Raw genomic sequence first — 20,875 nt, 5'->3', positions numbered from 1 at the left:
TTTTATAGTTCTTTCTTATATTGTACTGTTACACCACTGTCCCAGGTTAGGGAGAGGGTTGGGATCCCGCTAACATGTTTAAGCCCGCCACATTCTGTATGTACATGTATGTGCCTGTCCCAAGTCAGGAGCCTATAAAAGTGTAATTCAGTGGTTGTCGTTTGTTTATGTGTTGCATATTTGTTATATTTGTTCATTTTTTTACATAAAATAGGCCGTTAGTTTTCTTGTTTGAATTGTTTTACATTGTCATTTCTGGGCCTTTTATAGCTGACTGTGCGGTATGGGCTTTGCTCATTGTTGAAGGCCGTACTGTGACCTATAGCTGTTAATTTCTGTGTCATTTGGTCTCTTGTGCATGTGTGGAGAGTTGTCTCATTGGCAATCATACCACATCTTCTTTTTTATATTTACATCAACAGATATAAAAAATTCACCAAAGTCAAGGTGAGACAACAAAACTTAGTTGTAAGATCTCTGACATTTTTTACAGGGTACGAGTTTTTCTCATTGTTGGAGATTGTACGGTGACAGTAACACCTGTAACTGCTTTACCCATTTCTTATGCACTTTGGTTCGATAAACTCACTGAATATCATACCACATCTCCTTATTTTTATATGCATTACAATTTACATGTGCATGTAATTGTAAATATATATATATATCAGAACAAAATTCATTGCGTCACTTTTATTTATGCATCCTTTGGCACAATACAAGTTCTAAAATTACACAACATAAAACAACTAAATGTTATTTCAGATGAAAGTTTTGTTTCAGTTCCATTCATAGGATTTATTAGAATTTTGTATGTTTTGCCAAGTCCAATAATTCGCTCTATGTGACATAGAGACATAGTTGACTAAACCACCAGGTGTCGAACATTCAAGAATTTTCAGTGTTTCTGTTTTTATTTGATAAAAAGGTTGCCTGAGCTCTAGGAGCTTTAGGTTTTATCACGGGATATTCTGTGCTGTCAATAATAATCCAAGTCGTAGGAAACTTTAATTTGAAGTTGGATGGTGAAAAATACCTGACTAAACCACTAGATGGCCAAGTGTTAGCCTCAAACCACTGTTTAGACATAAAAACAATCCATGTACACACAATATTCTTAACACTAGATTCAATCTAGAATCTAGACAGTTCAAAGTTGGTTGTATGATGCCTCAAATTCATCAAAGTCATAAAAAAACTGATTTTCAACTGACACCCTATCAATTTGAAAATATATGTATCTCAAACAATGTGCTGCTGGACCAAGTGTGGTCAAAACAAATAAAAATTTAGTATACAACTCTAAACCGGTATAAAAATGCATGGCTGTGTCACGTGTCTTCATTTCAAAATTCTCTGCTGAAAACATAGGCATTGATGGTGTTTGCGTAATTCCATCTGTGAAGCTCAACATTAGCTCGGCAGTTGGTGGTGGACAGTCATAAATCCTTTCTGCAGTATGAATGACTTCTTCAAGAAAACCAACTTTACAATCAAAACCTTCCTCTAGATTTCTACTACAATATTCATCAAGTTTAGTTCTTTTGTTTTCACAGGAAACTGCCCTGATTTTTCTTTTTGCGGACGATTCAGTCTCTTGCTTGGTCCAGGAAAATAGGCTGGGAACTGCAGTAGACTAAAGTCTCTGTATGGTGGGTTTGCCCCCTGAAAAAGGTTATAAAACATTAGTTTTTTTATAATTCAATGAACTTCCATTAGCAATGTATACTTTGTACTACCTGGCGAAATATTAACTAGATTTATTCATTACAATCTGGATAAAACTATGTTTGCCTGATTCAATGTATGTTATGTAAATCCAAAGGACAAACAATGAGAGACTTATGCAACAAACGTACATTGTTTGTACCTAAATAACTATAATATAGATGAGAGCATGTCATTGTTTTGTTCCTGTTAACATTGTCATTGATATTTTTCAAGAAAGTCTATGAGGCATAGCTTATGCATTCCTGTCATTACTACATTAGCATAATTACTGCTAAAATAATTCTCAGTATGATATACCTCTTGTAAGAAATCATTATAATTGTAGCAATCACCAAAAAATCTCTAACAGATCACATTGAATCGTAATCCAAAAAATTATGACGTCTTGAACTACCCACCCCCTTTTATTCTAAAACGATAATTGCGGTTGTAAACAGACTTTGGTTTATTCGCATGGTGATTACATATATAACTATATATTTCACAAAGAAAATAGAGTTTTACCATGAATAGTTTCCTGCACATAGTCTTTTTCAGTAAAACGTGCCTTGCAAACAACAGCTGATTGAGATGGACTCCACGATATCATCGTGTTCTCATCCAATCTGCGTATGGGCCATGGCGTTGATCCAACTTTTCCTTCTTTTTAAGTCATTTGGAAATGCATGTCCTCCTCTTAAATGACATCCAGGTACACAACAACAAGTACTTGGCATCGTTAATTAAAAATATAACTGAAATAGTTGCACAGTGGAGAAACCGGAAGTAGAGGAACAGGATCCGCTACCACGGCGCCACCTATTCAGGAACGATAATTTGCTACTTTATATAACTGCGAAAATAACGTTAGATGGGTTCACGTGCATAAACAGAAATGCGCTTTAAATTGTATAATATAATTCATGTTCAGTCGACCTTTAATTATTATATCAACGACTGAAATGATTTATAAACATCTAGATTGCAGATAACACTCGAAATTAACCCGAGCTCTTTCCACACGGAATTCAAATAATTCTAGTTTGTCAATCGGTTGACTGCTTATAATGCAAAATACTAATATATCAAAAGTTTTTAAAACTAACAAAACACAATGATCGTTTCTCTATTTCCCAATGTAAATGAAATGAAACAAAAAACATTTTATATCGCAATAAGAAGAGGAGAGAATTCAACATTTCCGGATCTACTTGGAGTCTAATGACCCCCCACGTAGATAAGTTGGATATCGCGGAAGGAAGGATTAACCCGGCAACTAGAAAGGCATTAAAGCACTGCCTTTAAAAACGGGACAGAAATAAAATATCTTCCAAGACATAAACATGTAAAAAATAAATATATATTTCAGCTTACTAAAAATATTTTCATAATGTTACTTTGACATCATTTCTTAAAACTAAGTCCCAAACATAATTGCTCAGTTGACATGTGTCATCCTCATGTGATACGAGATAACTATAATTCTGATGCAATCCCGAAAAGAGGGGTCATCACAAACAAACATGACATTAAATTGTCATTATACGAACTAGAACAAACAGCTCTATGTTGCTTTGATATTTATCAATTTTCAGGAAACATGTGAAATAAATTTCAGGTCCATTTCATTATAGTGCCTAACAAGATTGTGTGAGGTAGACGAAATTGACCTTAAAACGATCGTATTGTCTTTTGAAGTCCAAAAATAGGCAGATCGGACATATAAGGACTTTATCTAATGACTACATAAATTTGGGATTTATTATTATTATAATATTCTAATGAAACTGAAAATTGTATTTTTTTTTAGGATAAACAACAATTTTACCTGGCGTAGCCGTTCATAAATGTTTTTCTGCATTTATCTTCGAAAAATGGCGTATTAAATGGAATAGAACGTTAATACAGTAAACTTTCTCTTTTTTCTCCGCAATAGGCTATCAAAAATAATTTATCTAATGTGTATGTGGAAAATTATGTGAAAAGATAAAAAGTGGCATGAACAGTTTGAAGGTAATCTAATAATAACTTAATCCAATCAAATTGCATACGATTCAATAACAATGTCAAGTCCACATCATAATGAGTAATAGAGGTAAACTGGGTAGGGAGAAAATGACAGATATTTCAAGTTAATATTTATGCAATAACGAATTAAAATTTGTCAACCAAAAGTTTTGCTACAATTTCAAAAACATGTCGTTCTGTATGGGTATAGTTTTCGTATCTTTCATTAGCGTATTTAAGGCTATAAAAAGTTTGGGCTTCAAAAGTTCACACAATTATTGACTTTATACAGAAAATTCGTCCTTGTAAAACATTTAATAGTTCACAAATGATACGCGATTTTAAAGTAAAATTATTTCTTAAAACACTGCAAAAAATTTCATTCATATTGATAAAGTGGTATCGTCATAAAGTGCGTTGAAATGAACAGTGGTATAGCAAACATCGAATTCCTTCACAAAATGTTATCACACACTACAGTAAGGGGAGTCAGTTAAGTTTGTCTATTTTTAGATACTATACAGGTAATCTTTTGACACTACGTATACAACCTGTGTGACCTGTGTAGTGATTTTGATTTTACGATAAATTCATAAATGAACGATAATTTTATGAATGAACATGAGCACCTGACCTCTTTCTTAAACACCTATTAAACATATAAAACCGTATTTATTAAGGAGATAATTCAGTCAAATTTTCAGTACTAAATCAACAACTGAAATGATTCCATTTTTTGATGAAACATTGTACGAACGGAGAACGGAATCGCAGGTATAAAAATGCACTTTTTTCCCTTGTAATGACCGCGGATCTATAATTTTTATAGATCGGTTGAAATCCCAAAACTAATTTGCATAATGGAAATTTAGGCGATAGCAATACATCGGAATGACCTGAAGGTCATCCTCTGTAAAAATCAATATAAAAATCTATATAATAGTCAATCAAATATCTTTCGATTTCACTTTTCTGTTCTTCATACATGAATAAATGTCATCTTGTACTCTTCAATGACAACATGTACCCTATTTTTACCAAGTCATACTTTTACCAACTTGTTCCAAATTTTTTTTTTAAAAGAGCATATGATTTTCCCTGATTTGTAAATTTGATTACCAAAATTATCATTGCATTTATACAGATCGTCTTTTTTACAGTTTACACCTGCATAACATTATACATAAATAGACAAATTTTACCTCAATTTCACTGTGGGGTTATTTCAGCTTACGTTGCTTCACAGAGAGTATTATTTTCAATTAGTTACACATTAAAATACCCCTCATTCATGAATACCACCAAATAGGGACAAAGAAATCAGTAACAGAATTTTTCCACTCTGTATACACAACAGTTGTAAGGATTGCATTATGTACAGGACATTGTAGTGAAGATATTCAAGGAAACAATGGTAAGGGGTTTAAATGTACTTCATTCATGAACACTCCACCTTCACAATATTTAATTCAAGTTGTATAATATTCTATGCTAATAGATCAATAACAATAACGGCTATTGTCTAAAATGCCTTACAACTCCAACTCCAACCAACAAATAACTTGATTCCTGGAATAAGCCTTATGGAATATTTATGCCACGTTCTTACCTATACCCAATATATACTCCTTTATGCCTGTGGAATGAGGACCATTATTGTACTCTTCAACATCATAAAAACCATCCCAATTCACATACATATCTGTAATAACAGTCTGAAAAACAAACCATCACTCAATTTACATGCAATTATGCCTTAACAGTCACATCCATAAATTGACTCTTACAATTTAATCATTAAACATATTTTTGCCCTATTGAAAAGAAATCTACATCATGGCAAGAAATCTTGTTAAGATTAAATAATTTTAACAGCCTCATTTTCAAATACAACTCCTACAAAACTGATCGACTGTATTTGAGGTAGCAAAGCTACATGACACAGATCAAACAGCATCTTAATTACTGCCTTTTTACATCTATGATTTTTGATACTATTAAATTCATGTTGTCCCAAAATTCAATAGTTTTTTCAACATTTGAACACTGCAAGTGCTCAATGAGAATATTCAAATTTCACAGTTTGTTCTACAACAATTTCAACCAAATTAAGGACGAAATTATCACTAATAACAGACAGGAATACAAGAACAAGTCAAGTCAAACTAACAGTATACCACTATACCTGATGTGTAACCGTTGGAATATTACCAATCCACACTCTCCCATCCACCGGAGGAGTGAGATCCACAATGATACCATCACTACATGTATTAACTTCTGCGAGTATGTCTGTCCACATCTCATACTCAATCACTCTAGGATTAGCATGGATACACACTGTATACCTTGTACCATGAATCAGTTCTCCATCAGCAAATTCAACATTCATAAACTCTGAATCTAAAATTGATCAAAGCATGAAAGCCATATAACAAAAATGAAATAATTCAACATTTATAATTAATATAAAACATATTTCAGGCAATCAACACATAAAATATTGTATAATGAACTTTATAAATTTCGAACTTTATAATGCCAAAAAAATTCTAATTTTTAAACTAATTGGTTTATTGTGTCAATATTTTAGTATAGTAAATTGTTAACAGTAAAGGTGCAATATTATTGATTAATTTGTGTAAAAAAAATATATATATTTTAGTACTTAATTTTGATATATAAACAAGTAACAAGTTGCTGACAAAAAACAGCAAACTGGGATTTCTTACATTTATTAGTGTCTTTATCAAAGCAATTTAAGTCCATAACTCCTAAACAACAAAGTTGAAAATGTTCAAAAACCAATCTTCACCTACATTTTGTCATCAGCAACATTGAAACTTAAAAAGTACTGAATCAAGCTTTCTCAAGTCATCAAATTGAATCAGCAAAAAAGGCCATTTTTTCAACAACATGGATCATAACTCCTGACAGCAAAAGTGAAAATTATTAATATGGATCTACACCTCCATATTTAAATCAGTAACAACATATTAAAATTGGAAAAGCATTGGTTTAACAGTTCTCTCATGATTGCATGCCTGCCTGCCTCACAGTACTATCCCAAATAACCATTTTTGTTGTTGTTGTTGAAATATCAAGTTAATAATATTACTTGTAGCTCCACATTTTATAGCATCAGGGTGATCACATGGGTCTTTCAAACTCAGCTGGTTAATTTGACGATAGTAGGTGGTGACATCTATTGTTTTAGCATTCAGAACAGCATAAGTGTAAGATCTATGACGCAGAGTTGGCCAGACAGCAGAAATAACATTCTTGTATGGTGTGTAATCTTGGTCAGCCTCTGGCCAGTAGTCATTCTTGGTCAGATAAATTGTCCTTCCAACTCCATCTGGAAATAACATGCAGTTGACAATTATTTTTTACTAAACAAGGATAGTTTGATAACTGTGATTATATGAATCAAAATTACAAAATTCTGTCTATATTCCATCAAATGTTGGGTCAGGAACTTGTGTCAAATAAAGTAAATTTTAATTTTTGTGAGTGGTTTATTTTTGTAATTTTGTGGTTGAATTAATATCTGAAAAAACACCCTCTTGCCTTAATTTTAAACCCCTTTAACGTAAGATTAGAATAAAAAAATTCATAAATTTATCCTTTTCAACTGATCTTCTTTGAAATAAACTATCATAATAGCAAATAACCAATGATAATAACCATGTAATTTTGGAGAAAAAATGCACCAAAAACTATATGGAAAACTTGCATATTTAACAGTTTCTTTCTTCTTCAAAGTTTGGAGAAACAGACAAATTGCCATTTAAATTCAAAAATAAATACTAAATCATATACAAGGTAGTTGAACAGTTCCATTCAACTTGGTAAAAAAAAAGACCTAACTAAGATCACAAGATTACAAAATATCTATCAATAGTACATCAAGTTGACATGCAGCATCTATAACAATATAAAGAATAATCCTATTTGGCTAAAAGGTATCAAGATGCAAATCCAAGATTTAAAACAAGAATGTGTCTATAGTACATGGATGCCCAACTGGCACTATCATTTTCTATGTTCAGAGGACCGTGAAATTGGGGTCAAAACTCTAATTTGGCATTAAAATTAGAAAGATCATATCATAGGGAACATGTGTACTAAGTTTCAAGTTGATTGGACTTCAACTTCATCAAAAACTACCTTGACCAAAAACTTTAACCTGAAGCAGGACAGACGGACGGATGGACGGACGGATGAACGAATGGACGCACAGACCAAAAAACATAATGCCCCTTTACAATAGTAGGTGGGGCATAAAAAGAGGGCTCCCATTAAGGGGGTAGGGTGTTTCAGGACCCCTGCCAACACCCTTAATTAGCCTCTGGGTATAATAATATTTCAGCCTCTGGTAATTTTACTTACCTACTAGATCAGGTTGTCCTACAGCATCTATTACAATGTTTGGGTTAATAAGTATAGGATTGTAAGCTGTACAATCTTTGATCTCTGTTGACACAATGGAATAATGCTTGGCTTTGTTATAACCTCTAATCGTAAATCTTTTACATCTAGAAAAATCCATCTCACCAGTTAAAGGCACCTCAAAGGAAACCTAAAATATTGAAGATATTAATCAAAAATGTGTAAATTTTTCTCACAATTTTATGAAGAGCTCAAAATAGTTTTGATGGCTAAATAATATTACTCTTTTTTGTCAAAGAATCAGTTCTAAAAATTTTAAGATTGAACAAGGTTTCAAATACAAAATGCCAGTCCACTTGTAGAGAATATAAATTCATGCTACTGTAGAAGAACAAAACATTTAAGTTTTTCAATATTTTGTTTTCCAATTCTTGTCATTAAATGTCCCTCCTCTTTGTGAGTGCATCAATGTACTGTAAATTCTGCAGTTTAAAAGAATTGAATAAGATAGATTAATTTCCGATTACTTAAAAAAGAGGCTGTAAAAAGAACTTGTTAACCTCTTGTTTTTAGTATTTTGCATTCAGGACTTCTGTATTGACCTGTTTATATGTGACTGCATCTTAATAAGAATATATTTTCCATAACAGCCTATGTCATCATGGTCATATATTTATGTAACTGTATAAATATTCCCATTCTTCCTTATAAAATATTCCTGAAATACAAACCTTGTGATTTTCTGTACTTTGACTTTTAATTGAAGTCCATGGTGTGTACATTTTTCCTAGTATAGAATTATCAGTAATGGCATACTCATATGTTGGGACTGCATCATATTTTTCTGTAGTGTTCTCTATATCTGGGTCATAAAATTGGTCAAAGGTCACAAGCAGCTGTAATAGAGAATTGGAATATTAATTAAAAAGAAATGTGTGAGTATTCCAATGAAGATATATGTTGTCTCCAAATAATATAAGCTGAAATGGTGGTCAATGTTTTGGTATGAAAAACCTAAAACTAGAGGCTCTAAAGAGCCTGTGTTGCTCACCTATGTGCATCTTTATACAATTGACAATCTCGAGCATTGAAGACTAGAAAAATCAAAGAGCGAAAGCACTGTAAAGGCAGTTAATTACAGGTTGTGTGTATTTTTAGTCCAGTTATATCATTATCTTGCATAGTACAGTGTACTTATCAGAGGTGGCTTTCAGTATTTAAGATTAAGAGTTCTCTAATGATATTGAACAAGTTTTATGAATGTCATATTCTGAGCACTATATGAAGGCGATTGTTCTCACTTGTTTATGAACTAGTGCATTATGTCCAGTTTGTACCTTTTTTATCTATGTTTATAGTCAAATACTGTTTAAAATAGTTAGGCATTTTCCTTTTAGTAATAAGTAAATTTTATCAACTGTATTTTATTCAACTTTGCAAATATGTTTTGTTACTGGTAAGTATGGATGATGGTTGTTTCATTGGCAATCATAACACATCTCCTTATTTATACAAGAGTGCACACGCTGAAATGTCTCACCTTCTTTACTAATCATTGATATTATGTTGATAGACCTAAATATAAAGCTTTATTACAACTGTCACATAAACTTAACATTAACCAAGTAAACTAAACATTGACCAATGAACCATGAAAATGAGGTCAAGGTCAGATGAAACATGCTAGGCAGGCATGTACAGCTAACAGTTCTTTCATACAACAAATATAGTTGACCTATTGCTCATAGTTTAAGAAAAACAGACAAAAACACAAAAACTTAACACTGAGCAATGAACCTTGAAAATGAGGTCAAGGTCAAATAAAACCTGCGTGACTGACATATAGATCATAAATTATTTCCATACACCAAATATAGTTGAACTATTGCATATAGTATTAGAAAAAAAGACCAAAACTCAAAAACTGAACTTTGACCACTGAACCATGAAAGTGAGGTCAAGGTCAGATGACACCTGCCAGCTAGACATGTACACCTTACAATCATTCCATACACCAAATATAGTAGACCTATTGCATACATTATATGAAAAACAGACCAAAACACAAAAACTTAACTTTGACCACTGAACCATGAAAATGAGGTCAAGGTCAGATGACACCTGCCATCTAGACATGTACACCTTACAATCATTCCATACACCAAATATAGTAGACCTATTGCATACAGTATAAGAAAAACAGACCAAAACACAAAAACTTAACTATAACCACTGAACCATGAAAATGAGGTCAAGGTCAGATGACACCTGCCAGTTGGACATGTACACCTTACAGTCCTTCCATACACCGAATATACTAGACCTATTGCTTATAGTATCTGAGATATGGACTTGACCACCAAAACTTAACCTTGTTCACTGATCCATGAAATGAGGTCGAGGTCAAGTGAAAACTGCCTGACAGGCATGAGGACCTTGCAAGGTACGCACATACCAAATATAGTTATCCTATTACTTATAATAAGAGAGAATTTAACATTACAAAAAATCTTAACTTTTTTTTCAAGTAGTCACTGAACCATGAAAATGAGGTCAAGGACATTGGACATGTGACTGATGGAAACTTCGTAACATGAGGCATCCATATACAAAGTATGAAGCATCCAGATCTTCCACCCTCTAAAATATAATGCTTTTAGGAAGTTAGCTAACGCCGCTGCCGCCGCCGGATCACTATCCCTATGTCGAGCTTTCCGTAACAAAAGTTACAGGCTCGACAATAATGATCTATATTCAACGACCTCAGGTACAAAAAAAAAATGTATGTAACTAAACTATGATGGGAAACCTTTGACTTCTTTCTTTTATATAAACTTTTGATTTGGTACCATAGTACTATGTAGAATAAATGTACATTGCAATATGTCAACTCTTTCAATGACAATACTTTTTTTAGAAACTATAACTCCAAGCAAAATTATATTTCCAAGTATAAAGTAATTTATGAATGAAACAAGAGGCTCTCAAGAGCCTGAATCGCTCACCTGTATTTCAGAGAAGATTTTTAAATGTTAGCAAACTTGATGAACAAATTGTGTAAAATTGTCTTTAAAGGGCAATAACTCCTTAAGGGGTCAATTGACAATTATGGTCTTAATAATTTTTTTGTAGATCTTACTTTGCTGAACATTATTGCTGTTTACAGTTTATATCTATCTACATGGTCTATAATAATATTCAAGATAACAAAAAACTGCAAAATTTCCTTAAAACTACTTATTTAGTGGCAGCAACCCAACAATGGGTTGATCGATTCATCTGAAAATTTCAGGGCTGATAGATCTTGACCAATTGAACAATTTTACCCCCGTGTCAGATTTGCTCTAAAAGCTTTAGTTTTTAAGATATAAGCCAAAAACTGCATTTGACCAATATGTTCTATTTTTAGCCATGGTGGCCATGTTTTTCGATGGATCAAAACTTCGGATATAATTTATAAACTAGATACCCTAAGGAACATTTAGTTAAAGTTTGAAGGTATTTGGCCCAGTAGTTTCAGAGGAGAAGATTTTTGAAATAGTTTACGACGACAGACGACGACGATGACGCCAAGTTTTATGAAAATCAATAGGGAGATTACATCAATAGCTATAAATAATTCACCAAAGTTTCATGCGAACTGCTTAAAGCATTTTTGAGTTGTTGTCCAAAAACTGGAAAATCCCCCCTTTTTGTTGAGCCTTCAACTTTAGTCAAAAAAGCGAGACATAGCGATCCTACATTCCGTCGGCGTGGTCGTCCGCGGCGTCCACAAATATTCACTCTGTGGTTAAAGTTTTTGAAATTTTAATAACTTTCTTAAACTATCCTGGATTTCTACCAAACTTGGACAGAAGCTTGTTTATGATCATAAGATAGTATCCAGAAGTAAATTTTGTAAAAATAAAATTCCATTTTTTCCATATTTTACTTATAAATGGACTTAGTTTTTCTGCCAGGGAAATATTACATTCACTCTGTGGTTAAAGTTTTTTAAATTTTAATAACTTTCTTAAACTGTCCTGGGTTTGTACCAAACTTGGACAGAAGCTTGTTTATGATCATAAGATAGTATCCAGAAGTAAATTTTGTAAAAAAATAAATCCATTTTTACCTTATTTTACTTTTAAATGGACTTAGATTTTCTGCCAGGAAACAACACATTCACTCTGTGGTTAAAGTTTTTAAAATTTTAATAACTTTCTTATACTATTTTGGATTTGTACCAAACTTGGACAGAAGCTTGTTTATGATCAAAAACTAGTATCTAGAAGGAAATTTTGTAAAAAAATAAATCCATTTTTTCCATATTTTACTTTTAAATGGACTTAGATTTTCTGCCAGGAAACAACACATTCACTCTGTGGTTTTATAATCAAATGCTAGTATCTAGAAGGAAATTTTGTTTTCTTCCAGTTAGCATTACATTCAGTCTGCAGTTAAAGTTTTTAAACATTTATTAGATTCATAAACTATCCTGGATTTTCTTCTTATAAAGCTTCTTACAATCAAAAGATAGTATCAAAAGGAATATATTTATTGATTTACTTCCTCATTTTTGTTGAGCCTGCGATTAACAGAAAAAGTAGGCGAGACACTGGGTTCGGCGGAACCCTTACAAATTTTTTAATGAATAAAACCCCACAACTCAGAAATGTAAAATGTAAAATTTATAAAATTCTAAAGGGAGCTTACGAATTGATAATTTAGTCTTAGATGCAAGATTTTTTTATCAGTTGTTAGTGGCTTTGAACTAGCTGTCAGTAACTGTGAGTACTCTCAGATCTGTACTTAGTGTCTTTTTGTTGTTTGGATGTACAACTACCTGGCCATGGCCACTTGTATTTGTATTTATCCATCTGATGAGTTAAGCCTCTTTCAACTGATTTTTATAGTTCATTCTTATATTGTACTGTTACACCACTGTCCCAGGTTATGAGAGGGTTGGGATCCCGCTAACATGTTTAACCCGCCACATTCTGTATGTACATGTATGTGCCTGTCCCAAGTCAGGAGCCTGTAATTCAGTGGTTGTCGTTTGTTTATGTGTTGCATATTTGTTATTCGTTCATTTTTTGTACATAAATTAGGCCTTTAGTTTTCTTGTTTGAATTGTTTTACATTGTCATTTCGGGGCCTTTTATAGCTGACTGTGCAGTATGGGCTTTGCTCATTGTTGAAGGCCGTACTGTGACCTATAGCTGTTAATTTCTGTGTCATTTGGTCTCTTGTGGAGAGTTGTCTCATTGGCAATCATACCACATCTTCTTTTTTATATTTACATCAACAGATATAAACAATTCACCAAAGTCAAGGTGAGACAACAAAACTTAGTTGTAAGATCTCTGAAATTTTTTACACAGTACGAGTTTTTCTCATTGTTGGAGATTGTATGGTGACAGCAACACCTGTAACTGCTTAAACCCATTTCTTATGCACTTTGGTTTGATAAACTCACTGAATATCATACCACATCTCCTTATTTTTATATGCATTACAATTTATAAGTGCATGTAATTGTAAATATATATATATATCAGAACAAAATTCATTGCGTCACTTTTATTTATGCATCATTTGGAACAATACAAGTTCTAAAATTACACAACATAATACAACTAAATGTTATTTCAGATAAAAGTTTTGTTTCAGTTCCATTCATAGAATTTATTAGAATTTTGTATGTTTTGCCAAGTCCAATAATTCGCTCTATGTGCATGTGTTAATTGGAGACTCTTCAATCCTGTATAAGAGTTTTGGAACTAATTCTGTTTCATTTTTGAAAAAATTTAGCAAACAAATTTTGCCTATTTAAACCTTTGTCTGCCATCACACTGTCACCTGGATCACATAATTGAACTATTCTACATCTTTCAACTATTTCACAGTCAATGGTACAACCAACATATGCATTAGAGACATAGTTGTCAGACTAAACCACCAGGTGTCGAACATACAAGTATTTTCAGTGTTTCTGTTTTTATATGATGAAAAGGTTGCCTGAGCTCTAGGAGCTTTAGGTTTTATCACGGGATATTCTGTGCTGTCAATAATAATCCAAGTTGTAGGAAACTTTAATTTGAAGTTGGATAGCGAAAAATACCTGACTAAACCACTAGATGGCCAAGTGTTAGCCTCACACCACTGTTTAGACATAAAAACAATCCATGTATACACAATATTCCTAACACTAGATTTAATCTAGAATCTAGACAGTTCAAAGTTGGTTGTATAATGCCTCAATTTCATCAAAGTCATAAAAAAACTGATTTTCAACTGACACCCTATCAATTTGAAAATATATGTATCTCAAACAATGTGCTGCTGGACCAAGTGTGGTCAAAACAAATAAAATTTAGTATACAACTCTAAACTTGTATAAAAATGCATGGCTGTGTCACGTGTCTTCATTTCAAAATTCTCTGCTGAAAACATAGGCATTGATGGTGTTTGTGTAATTCCATCTGTGAAGCTCATCATTAGCTCGACAGTTGGTGGTGGACAGTCATAAATCCTTTCTGCAGTATGAATGACTTCTTCAGGAAAACCAACTTTACAATCAAAACTTTCCTCTAGATTTCTACTACAATATTCATCAAGTTTAGTTCTTTTGTTTTCACAGGAAACTGCCCTGATTTTTCTTTTTGCGGACGGTTCAGTCTCTTGCTTGGTCCAGGAAAATAGGCTGGGAATGGCAGTAGACTCAAGTCTCTGTATGATGGGTTTGCGCCCTGAAAAAAGGTAATAAAACATTAGTTTTTTGATAATCAAATGAACTTCCATTAGCAATGTATACTTTGTACTACCTGGCAAAATATTAACTAGATTTATTCATTACAATCTGGATAAAACTATGTTTGCCTGATTCAATGTATGCTATGTAAATCCAAAGGACAAACAATGCGAGGCTTATGCAACAAACGTACATTGTTTGTACCTAAATAACTATAATATAGATGAGAGCATGTCATTGTTTTGTTCCTGTTAACATTGTCATTGATATTTTTCAAGTAAGTCTATGAGGCATAGCTTATGCATTCCTGTCATTACTACATTAGCATAATTACTGCTAAAAAAATTCTCAGTATGATATACCTCTTGTAAGAAATCATTATAATTGTAGCAAGCACCAAAAAATCTCAAACAGATCACATTGAATCGTAATCCAAAAAATTGACGTCTTGAATTAACCATCCCCTTTTATTCTAAAATGATAATTGCGGTTGTAAACAGACTTTGGTTTTATTCGCATGGCGATTACATATATAACTATATATTTCAAAAAGAAAATAGAGTTTTACCATAAATAGTTTCCTGCACGTAGTCTTTTTCCGTAAAATGTGCCTTGCAAACAACAGCTGATTGAGATGGACTCCACGATTTCATCGTGTTCTCGTCCAATCTGCGTATGGGCCATGGCGTTGATCCAACTTTTCCTTCTTTTTAAGTCATTTGGAAATGCATGTCCTCCTCTTAAATAACATCCAGGTACACAACAACAAGTACTTGGCATCGTTAATAAAAATGTCACTGTAATAGTTGCACAGTGCACAAACCGGAAGTTGAGGAACAGGATCGGCTACCACGGCGCCACCTATTCAGGAACGATAATTTGCTACTTTAAACTGCAAAATAACAATAACGTTAGACAGGTTCACGTGCATAAACAGAAATGCGCTTTAATTGTATAATATAATTCATGTTCAGTCTACCTTTAATTATTATATCAACGACTGAAATGATTAATAAACATCTAGATTGCAGATAACACTCGAAATTAACCCGACCTCTTTCCACACTGAATTCAAATAATTCTAGTTTGTCAATCGGTTGACTGCTTATAATGCAAAATACAAATATATCAAAAGTTTTTAAAACTAACAAAACACAATGATCATTTCTCTATCTCCCAATGTAAATGAAATGAAACAAAAACATTTTATATCACAATAAGAAGAGGAGAGAATTCAACATTTCCGGATCTACTTGGAGCCTAATGACCCCCCACGTAGATAAGTTGGATATCGCGGAAGGAAGGATTAACCCGGCAACCAGAAAGGCATTAAAGCACTGCCTTTAAAAATCATGACAAAAATCTCTTTCTTTTTTATCTCTTATTGCTGATCATTTTTCTGTTTACAGTTTCTCTTTCTTCTTTAGTTTTTGCCCAAACACAAAAAGGGGTAAAAAAATCATCATTTAAGGGCAATCACTCCTATAACGAGTCTACTACATATTTCAGCAACATTTAACTAGTCTGTAGATCAAGTCTTGTTGATCATTTTAGTGAATTTAAGTTTCTATCTATCTTTTATAGTTTTCAAGATAATAGGCAATAACATTAAAAATGGTAAAAATCATCATTCAAGAGCAAGAACTCCAATAATGAGTCAACTGACCATTTCAGCCATTTTGACTTATTTGTCTTGCTGACCATTTTTGCTATTTTAAGTGTCTATTGCAGTTTTTAAGGTTAAATATGAAAAATGGCATATTTTCATATCGTGCATAGAGCAATTAATATCATACATTTACATTTTCTCTCCCACTTCAAGTATCATGACAGAACAAGTATTTTGAGAATAGGGTTTATTAATGCTGACTAAAACGTGTGTATAAAAAGAAATACCTTTTCAGTTCCACCACCAGCAGTCAAATTCAGATGTTGTAGAGTTATTGCCCCTGTTGCTGGAGGACTAGACATCACCATTACTCCATCTGTACTTATTGTCTGGAAACAAATTGTATTGGCACAAAGTTTCAAAACAACACGATACATGGTCCCAGGTGATAGTGTTAAATTGTCTACTGTTATGTCAAACACTGTGGAAACGTAGTCAAAGCCGTGGAAGGGAAGCCAAATATCTGAAAATAATGTCACGGTAATATTGTATTCAATATGGTTGACAATGATATACAATTTTGATAACTGAAGCTCCAATTATCAACATTAAAACTTCTTATGAAATTTGGAATATTTTCCTTGAGCACCTAAAAAAAAAAATAACATCAAAATTGCTCATTTTAGGGACATTTATAAAAAAGAACCTCAAATAAACAACTAAGGAGTAACTGTAAATACATTGGTCTTTGGTGAGACCTGAGAGTGCAAGTTCTTACAATGAAAAACAAACCTCCCAGAGATGATCGTCTCTCTATAGCAAACAATGCGTCAAAAGTATACAACTGTATATCCTCTGGTACAGTCCAGTAGGCCTTGATAGAGTTCAATGACATCTGGACATCTATGTCATCTGGACAGGGAAATCTGTGGTCCTAGGAACATATTTTTCAAATTAAAACATGATATATTGTTAAGTGGAAAATTATTGTGAGCGGTTAGTTTTTGCTTATTTTGTGTTTAAAGTCATATGAAACTTTAAATTTTTTTTAAAAAGTTGAACATGTTTTATATATATTTGAATTTACTCTAAAAGAAGTGAACGTGAACTGTTTTTAAAGAAAATTCTTTATGGTATCAAAATCTTCATAAATTCGGCTGTTGTCTGCTCTTTGGTCAAGTTGTTGTCTCTTTGACATATTCCCCATTTCCATTCTCAATTTTAATTAATAACTAAGCAAAAGCTTCAAAGTCATTAGACCGTGACTGAGGGGTAAGGACCAAATATTCTCCATGGAAATGAGATGTGCTAATGCTTATACAACTGCATACCAATTATCATTGACCTACCACTAACGGTTCCCCTTAAAATGACCTAATCACAAACTTATACATGAAAACTAAGCAAAAGTTTCAAAGTCAATAGACCATGACTGAGGGGGCGGGCCAAATAATCTCCATGGAAATGAGATATGCCAATGCTTCTACAACTGCATACCAAATATCATTAACCTACCACTAGTGGTTCCCCATAAACTGAACTTATCACAAACTAATACATGTAAAATAAGCAAAGTTTCAAAGTCAATAGACCATGACTGAGGCGGCGGAGCCAAATAATCTCTATGGTAATGAGATGTACCAATGCTAATATAACTGCATACCAAATATCATTGACCTATCACTTGTGGTTCATCATAAACTAGACCTAATCACAAACTAATACATTGTTGACGGCCCGGAAACAGCATACCTATGTCTTGCTTTTTGACTCCATCAAGGAGAGACAAAAACGTGGATGCAAGACTAGTTTAGTATATATGCATGCATTGGTTCTAAAACAACAGTCCTTTCTAACTTACATGTGCAACAAAGTTTTGAATGGCCATAATTTCGATAACATTAAAATTTCAAGAAACTCGTTTCATATGACTTTAAGCCAGATGGGCTTTTATTTAAATTACTTTAAAATTAAAATCCATAGAATTTTTTAATAATTTGTCAAAATGTAGTTTATATAATGCTTTTTTTCAAAAACATATTAAAAAAGTATGGGTCACCAAGACTTTTTCACACTACAGGCTGTGCAAAATGGCAGATTTTGTATTAGATTTATATGCATGGAAAACCCAATTTTGTGTGATAAAAAGAAAACTACACCATAGAATTTTAAAATAAAATATGAGAAGATAGCTCTAATAATATGCTTTTTGATAAGAAAAAAAAAATGGGGTCACCGGACTTGTTTTTTTTGCTGCGTAATAAAATAGGGAAAATTCACAACACATTTACTTTATCTGAGTTATCTCCCCTTATGTGGCCAAGTTGGAAAAAAAAAATGAATCAAGCAAAAATATTCTGTTTTTTGTAAAATACAGCCTTAAAATATGCTTAAACTCATAGTTTTCTATCTTAACATGAAAGGTCTTACACATGAATTACATATCACTTTCAAAATTAGCATATGTCGTCAAAGATCTAGACCAATTGTTATCTGCTATTTCAAAATCAAAGTTGGAGGAAGACACCCCAGCTACCTTAAGTCTATACAAGAAAATATCCCCTTGCATAAATGTAATCTCTAAGTAAGACCAAAAAAAGGGAAAAGAAAATGAAAAATTAAACACTGCAAACAAATTTAAAGTAATTTAAATAAAATTGTCCATCAATTGACAAGAAACATTTTGCTCATTAGTAAATTCAAGATTTTCCTTACAAAAGTGGAGGTAATAAGTAGATATCATAGTGTTACTTTTATGTCAATGCAATGCATATGTCTTAATTGATCTTGTTGTAAGGTAAGTTCTTAAACTCACCACCAGTACTGTCATGATGATAAACAGCAATAAAAGCACTTATCAGTTGATTAAAGGCTGTATGACAATATATCTTGGAAATATTGTCATATGATATATCAATCCAATTTCACCATCATTGGATTCATTTGAATTACAAATATTGAATTCATTTTTGCTCCATCAAACCAAGTTTATTTTAATCATAAATCAAACTTTGATTACTGTGAATTTCAGCTATTTGCTTTGTTAAATGTATCAATTTTGATATATTAATTAATAAACAGCTGCGCCATGAGCGCATGATACGCCCGTCGTCTTGTGTGTGAATTTTTATGCAATAAGCATAAATAGTTTCTGACATACAGTGTGACATGCGAAAACTCCCTTTTTTTTTTAAAAAAAACTCAATATCTCTAAAATAAATTTTGAATCAAAACCAAAAAGTATACAGATCTTAAGATTAATATAACTAAGAAGTGTGTACAATTTTAAGCAATAATCATAAATCGTTTTTGAGATACAGCGCTACATGTGAAAACCCCCCTTTTAAAAAAAAAAAAAATCAATATCTCAAAAATAAAATTTTGAATCAAGACCAAAAAGTATGCAGATCTTTAGATTAATATAACTAAGAAGTGTGTAAAGTTTTAAGCAATAATCATTAACTGTTTTTGAGATACGGCGCGACATGTGAAAAACCCCTCCCCCTTTTTTTTACAAAATACTCAATAACTCAAAAATAAAATTTTGAACCATCACCAAAAAGTATACAGATCTTAAGGTTTATATAACTAAGAAGTGTGTAAAGTTTTAAGCAATAATCATAAACTGTTTTTGAGATACGGGGCGACATGTGAAAAACCCCTCCCCCTTTTTTAACAAAATACTCAATATCTCTAAAATAAAATTTTGAATCATCACCAAAAAGTATACAGATCTTATGATTAATATAACTAAGAAGTGTGTAAAGTTTTAAGCAATAATCATAAATTGTTTTTGAGATACGGCGCGACATGTGAAAAAAAACACACACCTGTTTTAGTTACTGAGTCCCGTAACTCAAAAAGTTTTAATCTTATTTTCACCAAAAAGTATACAGATCCTTTGACCATCATAAGAAACAACTATGTTAAGTTTCATGAAATTTGGATAAGTCATTCTCAAGTTACGGTGCGACATGTTTACGCCGGACAGACAGACGGACAGACAGACGCCGGACATTTGTATACCATAATTATCCCGTCAAAAATTTGACGGGCGTATAAAAATTGTAATTGCTTGGCAATTTTATTTTGTCATTTTTAACAAATTAAATGAAATCAAATCTGTATTCTACACAAACTTCTTAATGAACTTACCACTTCATGATGACCTAGGGTAAAACCTGAAAATGTATATAAAAACTTGTAGAACTCATACAGACTAATAATTTTGGATAGTTTCATAATGTAACAATTACACAATAAAAATTTAAGAAATCAAATTTGTGATTGTCCATTATTACTGTATGTAAAAGACTAGTTATAAGTCTAAAACAACTCTCCTTTCTAACTTACATGTGCAACAAAGTATGAATGGCCATCAATTATTATAAATGTGAATTCTTTTTTATTTCAGCAAATAGACT

General features: G+C 32.5%; 1 protein-coding gene across 1 annotated transcript in view; it reads right to left on the bottom strand.

The window, feature by feature from the left end:
• The window catches only part of LOC127706632 (uncharacterized), a 116,701-nt gene that overhangs the window by 47,828 nt on the left and 47,998 nt on the right, over positions 1 to 20,875 (bottom strand). Inside the window, exons 24-31 of the mRNA XM_052211288.1 lie at positions 20,607 to 20,632; positions 17,244 to 17,385; positions 16,739 to 16,974; positions 8,841 to 9,005; positions 8,110 to 8,299; positions 6,836 to 7,075; positions 5,903 to 6,120; positions 5,327 to 5,432 (exon numbers count right to left, since the gene is read on the bottom strand). Coding sequence (XP_052067248.1) covers positions 5,327 to 5,432; positions 5,903 to 6,120; positions 6,836 to 7,075; positions 8,110 to 8,299; positions 8,841 to 9,005; positions 16,739 to 16,974; positions 17,244 to 17,385; positions 20,607 to 20,632 — 1,323 coding nt within the window. The remainder of the gene's footprint in view (positions 1 to 5,326; positions 5,433 to 5,902; positions 6,121 to 6,835; positions 7,076 to 8,109; positions 8,300 to 8,840; positions 9,006 to 16,738; positions 16,975 to 17,243; positions 17,386 to 20,606; positions 20,633 to 20,875) is intronic.

Source organism: Mytilus californianus, unplaced genomic scaffold, assembly GCF_021869535.1.
Source record: "Mytilus californianus isolate M0D057914Y unplaced genomic scaffold, xbMytCali1.0.p SCAF_6, whole genome shotgun sequence".
Lineage (NCBI taxonomy): Eukaryota > Metazoa > Mollusca > Bivalvia > Mytilida > Mytilidae > Mytilus > Mytilus californianus.
The sequence above is the reverse complement of the archived record's forward strand: the minus strand, read 5'-3'. Positions and strand labels throughout refer to the sequence as shown.